This window comes from Fopius arisanus, unplaced genomic scaffold (assembly GCF_000806365.1).
Source record: "Fopius arisanus strain USDA-PBARC FA_bdor unplaced genomic scaffold, ASM80636v1 scaffold00048, whole genome shotgun sequence".
NCBI classification, from domain to species: domain Eukaryota; kingdom Metazoa; phylum Arthropoda; class Insecta; order Hymenoptera; family Braconidae; genus Fopius; species Fopius arisanus.
This window is the reverse complement of record NW_011887787.1, coordinates 291,562-302,808: the sequence shown is the minus strand read 5'-3', so window position 1 is coordinate 302,808 and position 11,247 is coordinate 291,562. Positions and strand designations below refer to the sequence as shown.

Here is an 11,247-nt window from a genome sequence, read left to right as displayed (position 1 = left end):
TCAAACTCCGAGTATCAGCCTGGCCCAATATTACAATTCAAAAGTCCCCACGGGACTTGTTGGGGATCTTGTTGCAACTGGAGACTAATGCTATCTTGTGGGAATATTTCGAGATAGCGATGCAGATTTGTGTCATTTATTTATTATGAAATTATTTCGATTTTATGACTTTCAAGGATGGAACTACATTCACCTAAGCTAGTGGTGATTCATTCTGGGGGTATGAAATTATTATTTCAGTTTGAAACCCATCTTTAAATTGTATTTTATTCAGTCGGTTTTTCAAATTGTTTAAAACATGTATTTTGTACATTAATGTTTAAATCGATCTATTTATTTCAGAATGTATCGCCGATTGAGTTTATATTTTATAATTTTTCACATTCTCTTGTAGATATTCACAGCTGATTGAAGGAGTTAAAGGAAATGCCTATGGCATACAATCAATATTAATAATCTATAATTGATAATTCCACAGGTCAATGAATAATTGAAATCTGTATTAATTCCCTTTCCATCGATTCTGATTTCAATTTTCTATCGAAGTGTTAAATAATTATCATATTTAAAAATGCAATTATCCCAATCGAAACTCAATTCTGGCCGTTTGAAAAATGCAAAATCATTCTTTTTTGCTTATCTACTTCAATATATGTTGATATATCTGAATCATCTTCCTTATCGCACCCTAGATTTCTCGGTAGCATTGCGCATGTATGTCAAATCCATTCGGCCCCGTCAGCTGATTGGTTTTCATAATTAAATCTAAGAAAAATTGTGATTTTTCCTTGGAACAAATTGCTCCAGGGGATTTCGTGGCCATGGAGAATTCCCCATTGATCAGAAAAGATGACGATCCACCTCCATACTCCGTAGCAACTGCACCTCAAGGTATAAACAACATTGATCAATCCTAGGTTATGTGCTGTCAATTGTTACTCATCCTGTTTCATCTGATTGTTTTAATTTCCTGCGATTACTTGTCTAATCAGACTAATCGGTCCTCGCATTCATTTCTTTTTTAGCCAATGTCTCGTGGCAACCACCACCTGGATATTATCCAAGTCCTAGTGTACCTGTGCCGTCCTATGGAACAACAACAACAACAACTGTCATTGTACCGGAGATTATTCTCGTCGGGGCTTGTCCTGCTTGCAGAGTAAATTAACATTTCGATTTTTAATCATACCATTGAATTTCTAAATTTTATTTCCCATCCTATTGCCCCCAGGTCGGAGTCCTCGAGGATGATTACACCTGCCTTGGTCTCTTCTGTGCAATATTCTTCTTTCCTCTGGGTATTTTCTGCTGTTTACTCCTGAAAAATCGACGCTGTTCAAACTGTGGCGCATACTTCGGTTAAATTGCCGTAAATGATCCATAAATAATTATATTAAAGAAAATGGCATTCACCATCAGCTGACAAAAATCAATACGAGTGCTCGTATTGCAAAATTCAGGTACTCGGTACTAAAACTGTCTTCTGTTTATATTATTTTCTTTTTCGTCGAGAAGACAACTAGACTTCAAAAAATATCTGGACGAAAACAATCAGTCAGTCAACACACGGTAGTTATATTTGTTATCCTTTTAGATAAATCTTTTACCTCGAGTTATTTGTTACATTGGTTTACAAAGTTTATAACATTATATGGGAGTAATCATAAGGAAGTTGGAGAATATCAGGTGATTATCATGGCTGCAGGGAAACAATTAAATTCCACAATAACGTACGTCTAATCAAATGGCATTATCTTGGAACATTTCAAGGTGATGACTCATTCATGTAGAAATACTCCATATGATTAAAATCGAAGCAGTCTTGCTGTCGGCGCAGTAACATGCTTCAATGATTAATTTGATTAGCGTGGGAATGACAAAGTGCAGCTACTGGTTTCCTTTTTTCAGCGAGGAGTTGAATGAACGAATGCTTTAGAAAATTTATACATCATTGGTAGACTGAGAACAATTATTGAATATGTACGAGGAGTGCGTAATGAATGTGATAATTTGCATAATCGAAATGAGATAAATATGAGCATAATATATCATTATGTATATGAATATATATTTTATGGTCCAGTTAATAATAATTTTTAAAAACTAATCCTATGAGTTTTTGATTTGTATAGACAATCTCTCTTTTTTTCTAAATCAAAAATGTGTTGTCATGACCTGGGGAAAAATTTTAAATCCTGTGAGATTTTAATTGAAAATAATTGAGCCTCATTCACCCTTATTTGATGTTTGAAAATTGCCTCCATTGTTCCTCAATCCTCGGGGTAACAACAAAATCAAGCGAATAATTCAGGTAATTGATGAACTAACGAGTTATGGAAAATTGTTGAATTATGTCGAGTTATTACCGAGGAAATGAGGTGTGTCCTTTGATATTACAAAGTCAAACAACTTTTCATAAATGAAAATTTAATGGATCATTGAAGCTGAACACGTGATAATGACAAATGTAGAATTGTGTCCAGCGGGGGGATATTTGAAATTATCTATAACTCTGTCAATAATTGAATACTTTCGAACACCTTGGAGCATTGAAATAGTGTTAAGGAGAGCAATGAGAGATCACTTTTTCACATAATTAAATTAACGAATCGTTATGTGTGATTGGAAGGCTTTCAGAAGGTCATCGGTGGCCGTCGAATTTCTGATGAAATCATCGGACCGTGAGAGCGCAAGTGAAGTTTCCTCAATTACATACCTCTCGTTCAATTTTTCTCGCCTTAATTTTTTCCTTACTTGTAATAACTCAGCAATTGTCGTCAAGTTTTATTATTTCCTGGAATGAACTTGATGCCACTAAGTTGCACTGGGATAGTATTTTCCGGTTGAGACTGGCCTCGTGGAATCAATTCAGTACAATTATTTTTTTCATACCTGGAGGATATTTCGATAGCTCTGAAATTCATGGAAGTAGTGCCGGAAATTTCCGGCAATATTCGTCAGTAAATATGATCGTCATTGATAAATCAATCTAAATCTAATTCCTAAACTTCATTCTGATCAATACCACGTCATCTGATGAAAGGGACTGAATTATGAAAAAATTTAGTGATAATGAAAGTCTCATATTAAACTGGCCTCCAAATTAATCAGAGCCTCGAGTGTTCTTCAAAAATGATAGTGAATTCTAAGAAATATGGTGCACAGAGAAGAGATGTTGTACACCATATTTCCCTGAGAGCCCTGAGAATTTGATTCATTCCTTATTTCCACTTCATTGGAGAATTCATCCATAACTTCATGAAAATTTAAATAAATATAAAAAAATAAATACATGAAGGAATGACAAAGGTATCAACAAGATGGAAGAGGAAAGTCCAGTGACGTATTTAATTTTCACCAAAGCCCTGGAGTTTCCGGAGACGGATGAATAGTGATTGAAACGTTAGAACTAGTCGTCGAATGTTGTGTCGCGAATAGGAGAATATTGGCGGGGGTTTTACGTCCTTGATGAGATACCTTTTAGCGTATAAATGACGCAGCGGTTGACGATTACATCCAGAGTGTAAAAACCCACCGTCGAGATGCCAACGAACGAAGAGACGTATTGTGATGCCCTAGGGCCATCCCATTGTGTCGAGGGTATTAACGACGTGTCCAGTGATTACGAGGAGAAATCGACATGTGGTGATCAGAGAGGCATCATGAAGTGTCACCTCAATGGATTTAACCAAGATGAGCTGTTTGATCAGTTCGAAAGCACACCAACAAGATCGAAACACGAGAAATTTCTCAGGGATTTCTTCGAAATTGTTCTCCAGGATGCCGTTTTCGATGTGAGTAAACGAAATCCCCAGTGAAGTGAGGAAGAATTCCCTGTTCCAGTTAATATTGATATAAAATTTATCCACCCTCCATTTTAAGGTAGCAATTCCATAAGAAAACGTGAATCGAAATGAAATTGAAATTTATTCAAGTCTTTGTATCATCGTAGACCAGCATTCCAACTTGCGTAAACCATGAACACTTTAAAAACCTTGTTACCGCCAGTCACTTGCATAATTGTCGATTTCGAAATTCTTCGTAAATTGCACCCTTGAGCGAGCACTATGATTAACTATTTCCATTTTATGGTAACCAGGGCACTTCGCGCAAGACCAAGGTCGTTAACTGGGTGGATCCAGAGCGACTCCCATCGACGATAAATCTCCACCTGGACAGAACAGGTATCACCCACGAGGAGCTATTGAATCTGGCACGAGGTGTCATCAAGTACAGCGTCAAAACTGGAAATCCAAAATTTGTCAATCAGTTATTTTCGAGTGTAGATCCATATGGTCTGGCTGGTCAGTGGCTGACAGACGCCTTGAACCCATCAGTCTACACCTACGAGGTATCCCCAGTGTTCTCCGTGATGGAGAGCGAGGTTCTCCGGGAAATGCGAAAGATCGTCGGTTGGATGGATGGAAAGGGCGACGGAATCTTCTGCCCAGGGGGTTCCATGGCCAACGGTTACGCTATAAATCTAGCTCGACACCACAAATTCCCTGGGTTAAAGGAAACTGGACTCTCGGGAGCGCAACAATTGGTTGTCTTCACCTCTGAAGACGCTCACTACTCCATTAAAAAGCTCGCAGCTTTCCTGGGGATCGGAACAAAGAACGTCTACGAGGTGAAGGTTGACAGCAGGGGGAAGATGTGCCCTGAGGATCTCGAGGAGAAGGTGAAATCGTGTCTGGAGAATGGAGCTGTGCCCCTGATGGTATCAGCAACGTCAGGAACTACTGTACTGGGGAGTTACGATCCTCTGAAACAGATTCACAATGTTTGCAAGAAGTACAACATGTGGATGCACGTGGATGCTGCCTGGGGAGGGGGTGCCCTAATGTCCTCCAAGTACAGAAGACTTCTGGATGGTGTCGAATTGGCTGATTCTGTCACGTGGAATCCTCACAAGCTACTAGCAGCACCTCAGCAATGCTCCACGTTGCTGACTAAACACGAGAATCTTCTCCAATCTGCTCACAGCTCCTGTGCAACTTATCTCTTTCAGAAAGACAAGTTCTACGACACGTCCTTCGACTCTGGGGACAAGCACATCCAGTGTGGGAGAAGGGCTGATGTCCTCAAGTTTTGGTTCATGTGGAAGGCAAAGGGAACTGCTGGATTTGAGGCACATGTTGACAAGGTTTTCTACTTGTCGAGATATTTCGTTGGGCTGATCCGTGGCAGGGTAGGGTGGAGGCTTCTTCAAGAACCTGAATGCACCAATGTCTGCTTCTGGTATGTCCCCAAATCGAAGAGAGGACTAAAGGGCGAAGAGTTGGAACGAGAGCTGCACAGGATTGCACCGATTATCAAGGAGCGAATGGTGAAGAAGGGATCGATGCTGGTGACTTATCAACCACTTCATGGATTACCGAATTTCTTTAGACTTGTGCTGCAGAGCTCTGGACTCACTGAGGGCGATATGAGGTATTTCGTCGAAGAGTTTGAGACTCTGTCCGAAAATCTCTAATCAATTAATAATCATTGTACAGTTGTAGATAGGGAAAAATATCGTAACATAATTCTCTAAGCATTTTGTAAGTTAGTGCTAATAAATGAGGTATTGAAGGTACAGAATTCTCATCATAAACTCATTAACTGGAAATATTTATTCATTTCCGAATGGTTTTCTGTTGAGCAATTTCTGACTCACGTTAGATTTCCATTATGGAAATCAGATTACTCCACAAGATAATTACATATCATAACCGTGGCTAATGACTTCGATGGACTTCAGCAATTATAACTCAGTATTTATGAATTCAATAACGAAGTGGTAAAGTGAGATAATGAAGTGGTAGAATTTTTTTCTTATCAGGGAGTAAGACGAAGGCCAACATGAATTATTAAAATAATACAGATTCCAAAGGGTTATACCACTCCATAGTATGAGCTCCACAATACGGACAATCTAGACGATTCTAATTGAAAAAGTTAATTAAACAAAACGTTTGGGGGTAATAAAGAAGTTTATAACACGTGATTCATCGAAATTGATTAACGTCTCTTTATTCAATCCATTAATTAATATTAAAATTATTGTTATTGTTCTCTTTTTTCACAATTGAATTCCATCGAACGATAATACAAGCTATGTACAAATAAACGGGATTCAAAATCTCCAACATTTACAAGCGTAGAATACCTACAAAACCATAAGCTAAATGAATTCTAATATAATAAACAAATAAATGGCAGATGATATCAACGGTGAAGCGATAAATTTCAGGGAAACGCCTGTCTCAAACTTCCATCACTTACTGAAGAATTTCCAATTTACCAAGAAATTCTCCAGAGAAAAAAATCTCAGAGGCCCTAACTGTACTCTTTCAAGAACTTTATATGAAAATCTTTAATACTACTGAGCATGGTCTTAATCTTATCAACCTGTGGTAAGATGGTGGTCCTGAAGTGATAAGTTCCAGGTTTTTGTCCAAAGCCAGAGCCAGGGATAACACAAATTCCAGTAGTCTCGAGTAATTTGAACGCATAGAAAGCATCAGGTGCCTTTCCCTCGGCCTTGGCAGCCTCGATGACTTTCTTAGGTAGATCAATCCTTGGAAATACGTACATAGCCCCCATGGAGGGATTACAGTGATACCCAGGGATTGTGTTGAGGGTGTCGACGACAAGTCTCGACCTCTCAGCCAGGGACTTGAGAACAGCTGTCTTCTGCTCAATGAATTCCTTGTACGAGGGCTCATTCGGCCTCGGAGGATGAACCACAACGTCCATCACCACCTGACCAAGAACAGTTGGACAGAGCATAGCAGAGATGGCTTTCGAGAGAACAGCCATCACCTGGGGATCCATATTGACGTATTCGGCGTACCCACCACGAATTCCACACTCCCCCATGTAGCCTTTGGATATCGACATGAAAGACGCCAGTTCCAGTTTAGAGTAAGGATCTCCCATCTCCATTATGACCTTCTTAAAAGCATGGAAGGAACTGTCTTTATCGTAGACATTGTCCTGGTATACCTCATCAGCCAGAATGAACAGGTGGTTCTTGTGGGCGAATTTAACGATTTCCTCGATGTTGGCACGAGTCAGAACTTGACCTGTTGGATTCCCTGGATTGATCACCACGATAACACGAGGATTGCAGGTTTTCTTCGCCTCGTTGTACGCCCTCTCCAGTTCGCTTATGTCTAAGGCCCATTTGTTGGGCTCGTTCAGGTAGTAACCAATCTGAGATAAACCGAATTCAGCGAGAGCTGCGGAGTACAGGGGATACTGGGGGATGGGAATCATCACCCCTGAGGGTTTTCCATTCACCTCTTCGTTGAAGAGCTTTAAGAACGTCTTAATTCCGTCTGATGCGCCATTCGATAAAACGATATTCTTGTAATCAGCTGGTATACCATCACGTTCCTGAATGTATCGGGCCACGTGTCTTCTGATTACCTCGATTCCAGCGGATTCTGAGTAAGACCCAACACTTCCACCCTTGCAACCCTCGAGGAGCTCTCGTGCACGTTGTTTTGCATCTTCTGGGTAGTTGGGATCATCCAGAAGCTCTGGGGAGACGGTCAAAGTGAGTACTTGGCGCAGGAATTTTATGGGTCTCTGACCCATTGCGTGGGCATCTCCGATGTTCGCTTTGATGACTTCCTTGAATGGCTTCTTTGCACCCTGGAATTATTTTTCATCATTGTGGTTTTTATTTATTTAAAAAACTTCGTTCTGGTCCTATTTTTTCCAATTTTATCTACATTTGCCATTTTTATTGACCATTTTATTCTCTCCATTGACATTTTTTTGGATCGTTAATAATCACTTGCGCTGTGGCACTCAATTGTGTGTATGAATATGTCTGGGAATCAATTTCAATGCCATTTGCATTGTGACAATATATCCGCAGGGGTGAGACCATTCGCATCACAACAGGATGCGATTCACAGCGACAATTAAAGAAAAAAATAAATGAACATACTAATACATACAAATATGATTACTGAATGATTCTCATTAAATTCGTCGAGAAAAAAGTAAAGTATCTAGTAGGATTTGAACTCGCGTGATTCTGAAACGAAACAAAGAACGAGAGTTGAAGTAATAAAATTGTTCACGACTTGGATTTGAACCAAGAACTCCTGGTGATTGCCTCGCCGATAAGGTGATTACACAGTTACCCGTTACCCCTTCTAGTAACACTCATTTAAATCAAAGGTAGTTACCTTACGCATAAATTCAACCAGACGCGTTAGCCAATTTCGCCACCGTGACACTTGTGTTTCCGTTTAAAAGAAAATCACAACACAAGAGTGGCTCTCGATTCCATCGGAGAATCGAAAGAATGAAAACAAAAGCGAAAAATTTTACATGATTCCTGATTCTTTCAATAAATAAGCAAATAGGCACTGGGCATCTGTAATTTTAACATCAACATCATGTGACAAGAGGAAGCATTCAATTGCCCAGAAAACAATGAGGGTAAACTTAAACAAACTTGGACTATCCCGACAGTACAGTTATCGGATAATCCACGATAGCATTATCTCGACCATAAGCCAATGTAAAGGCCTGTCAAAATAAAAAAGATAAAATAAATTGGCAATTTGAACTTTGGATCATCAATTCTGAACGTAAAAATAGTCGACACTTGTTTATGGGCCTTGAAAAATGAATGCTTAATGGGATGAACGAATAACTCTTGGAATTAGAAAAAATTGAAACAGACGTCCTATTTTCCTAATAGAAACGTTAAATAATCGCAGATAACAAAGTTTAATTTTGATAAAGAATGATTACTCAATAGAACTTTGGAATTGAATTTTACGTCAACAGTTGAATCAGTGAAAGTAAAAGTTTAATTTCTGGAATGCAGTCGATGAAATTTAAAATTTATTTCCAGAGTGGAATGGCCTTGACCAACTGGATCGCCAAGTTCGAAGTAACAAGAGAATAAAAAATTAACAGATGCAATATATGGAAAATCCGATAAGTCCGACAAAAACGAATGAATCGAAAATTCTCTCAAGACCTTTCAAATTTCACAATCGCCAGAATCATAAAAAATATTAATCCTCTATTTCCCAATAACTTATCTCTCCAACCGATAAGATTAAATATCGCTCAAAAATAAATTTAGGTCGATATGCAATTGCCTGAATATTGCCTCTGACGTCTGAAGCCGCGGTAAATTAATTTCCATCTCAATTCCGTAATGCATTCATGAACTAGTCTTTAACTTAGACCCAATCATCTACAAATATCTCCTAAATGGTCAGAGATAACGAAATTTCGATAGAAATCTTTTTTGTACCTCATGTATCGCTCTCCAAAAAAGATGCTTATAGGTATTATTCTATTTCTCTTCCTTTTCGAGATATCTACCGCTAACTGATTCTAATTGAATTTTAATGAACTAAAGAGCCTCGAGCGTCGTATATTGCAACTACCACCCCTTCAAAGCCCTCTTTTTATCGACTAATCACCACACCAATTATCTCATTTTTTCCAGATAAAAAATGTCGAAGTTTCGAATTTCCCTTAGACTTCCGCAGTAAAACGATTGTCAAATATTTGAGGACTGAACTCGTAATTTAATACGCATCACCAACAATTCCAATTATATATATCTTTTTTTTGATTTTTAATGATCCATAATGTCAAAAAAGAGGAAGTGCATAAGAACTTCAATAATTATTTGGTTATAGAGTAAATTTTTGACAGATTATTCAAATAGAATTTTATTCTATTCATTGCATCATGAATTCTGAAAACCGTGGAGGAGTGGAGATCGTTTGCACGGAGCAATAAATAATGAAAAAAAAAACCGAAAGGAAAGGATCGGGTGAGTTGTTTGGTATTTTATAATAAAATGATATTTGCAGGGATAAATTACCTTCTCGAGCTCCTTCTCAATCTCAAGTGCTCTGAGAAGTAATGGTCCTCTGACAGCGTACTCCATACGCCGTAAATTGGAGTAAACATTGTCAAGAGTGAGAGTTTTTCCAGCTGATCCAGACATGGTGCGACGATTGACTGTTATGCCGGTCACTGGTTGTACTAGTCTTGTCATTCCGATGTTTCGACCTGATGCCGTACCAGCAATACCCCGGACCCCACTCTTCCATTTGCCCATTGACTGTCCTCCAGTGACAGCTCGCTTCAAATTTCGCGTGTGCGACATGACTCTATTTATCAGTAATCAGAGAGAGAGACTGTTGTAAAAATAATGAGTGACAACTAGTCACACGTAATGAGAAAATTCGTGATCCAGAGATTTTGGAGGTCGAGGTACGGCGTGCGGTGAGTCCACAATACTTCAATTATTTTATTATTATTTACTAATTATTGTTTACTAGTGCACATCGCGATTTTTGGGGAGACACTACTCGTGCAAACCATCAACTGCCAGTGTCTCGGATTTATCAATTTCTGATTGCGAAATAACAGGCCTGAGTTAAGACACTGAAAATATAAACTAGGTGGCGCAAGTGACGGGCAATATTTGTTTTTGTTTTTTGTTCAAGGTGAAATTTCGAATTGCTCCTGTGGAATTTACGATAATTATTAACATTTCAAGCATTGTTACAATTATTGATATTATCCTCACGTTTAATGAAGGATAATTTCAAAAATATGTTATGGAGAAATGAATAATAATTTATTTTATCGTCGAGAAAAATTTCGATTGTTAAACAAATAGAAGCGAATTTACATAAAGAAAAGGACTAGTCTCCAGATATTTTCACAAGTGACAGAAAGTCGAGTAATAAATTGTCATGTTCATTTTTAGAAAATCATTCCTGGGTCTCATTAGAATGGTAACGATAATCATGACGCCGTGCAGCTATTATTATGATTGGCTTATATAAGCTTCTTAAATTTTGGAAAACATTTTATATTAATATTCAACAGCTGTGAATGTCTGGATGAGTGATAACAGGTCTTTAACCCTTTCCACAAAGAAATCTTAAAATTACTAAAACCATGAAGAAATATCTTAATCCAGTGTCTCCTATTTCCAAATCATCAGCATAACGTGACTAGATAATTTGATCAGTATTTCGTTATGTAATAACAGTGGAAAATTATGAAAAACCGGTGAAAATATGAGTTGTTCAGCTGAAAGAGATGATCTTACGTGAACCGCGGGTGAGTGATCGTTGATGACAGTCGAAGGTCAATGACTTTATGCACTATTCATTATTCTAATGACACTTCTGATAAATAGATGACCACTATGTCAAATTGAATCATGAAGACATAAGGATAGAGTCTCGTTTT

At 38.3% G+C, this 11,247-nt stretch overlaps 3 protein-coding genes across 4 annotated transcripts; 2 read left to right on the top strand and 1 right to left on the bottom strand.

The window, feature by feature from the left end:
- The first annotated feature begins 87 nt into the window (after nt 1-87).
- On the top strand, nt 88-2,103 carry LOC105267543 (brain protein I3). The gene is made up of 4 exons (XM_011306472.1): nt 88-220; nt 808-891; nt 1,026-1,159; nt 1,232-2,103. The coding sequence occupies exons 1-4, from the start codon at nt 178-180 to the stop codon at nt 1,361-1,363; spliced, it is 393 nt and encodes a 130-aa protein (XP_011304774.1). The 5' UTR covers nt 88-177; the 3' UTR covers nt 1,364-2,103.
- Nucleotides 2,104-3,523: 1,420 nt separating this feature from the next.
- black (glutamate decarboxylase-like protein black) lies at nt 3,524-6,159 on the top strand. The gene is made up of 2 exons (XM_011306469.1): nt 3,524-3,794; nt 4,100-6,159. Exons 1-2 carry the CDS (start codon nt 3,543-3,545, stop codon nt 5,474-5,476), a joined length of 1,629 nt encoding a protein of 542 aa, XP_011304771.1. The 5' UTR covers nt 3,524-3,542; the 3' UTR covers nt 5,477-6,159.
- On the bottom strand, nt 5,990-11,212 carry LOC105267542 (alanine aminotransferase 1). Of its 2 annotated transcripts, XM_011306471.1 has the most exons (3): nt 11,105-11,212; nt 9,860-10,151; nt 5,990-7,644 (listed from the first exon to the last, which is right to left on the bottom strand). In XM_011306471.1, the coding sequence occupies exons 2-3, from the start codon at nt 10,145-10,147 to the stop codon at nt 6,322-6,324; spliced, it is 1,611 nt and encodes a 536-aa protein (XP_011304773.1). In that variant the 5' UTR covers nt 10,148-10,151; nt 11,105-11,212; the 3' UTR covers nt 5,990-6,321. The 2 variants fall into 2 exon arrangements, with proteins under 2 accessions (XP_011304773.1, XP_011304772.1); XM_011306470.1 differs by lacking the exon at nt 11,105-11,212 and having other exon boundaries at nt 9,860-10,433.
- Between the last annotated feature and the right edge of the window lie 35 nt (nt 11,213-11,247).

Bases quoted from the DNA above. Each gene is read 5' to 3' on its own strand.
- LOC105267543 (XM_011306472.1), top strand. From the start codon at position 178: ATGGAACTACATTCACCTAAGCTAGTGGTGATTCATTCTGGGG. The intron at 221-807 runs GTATGAAATTAT...AAATTGCTCCAG, and splicing joins AGTGGTGATTCATTCTGGGG to GGGATTTCGTGGCCATGGAG. The intron at 1,160-1,231 runs GTAAATTAACAT...TATTGCCCCCAG, and splicing joins GGGCTTGTCCTGCTTGCAGA to GTCGGAGTCCTCGAGGATGA.
- black (XM_011306469.1), top strand. From the start codon at position 3,543: ATGCCAACGAACGAAGAGACGTATTGTGATGCCCTAGGGCCATCCCAT. The intron at 3,795-4,099 runs GTGAGTAAACGA...TATGGTAACCAG, and splicing joins TCCAGGATGCCGTTTTCGAT to GGCACTTCGCGCAAGACCAA.
- LOC105267542 (XM_011306471.1), bottom strand. From the start codon at position 10,147: ATGTCGCACACGCGAAATTTGAAGCGAGCTGTCACTGGAGGACAGTCA. The intron at 7,645-9,859 runs GTAATTTATCCC...AAATAATTCCAG, and splicing joins TTGAGAAGGAGCTCGAGAAG to GGTGCAAAGAAGCCATTCAA.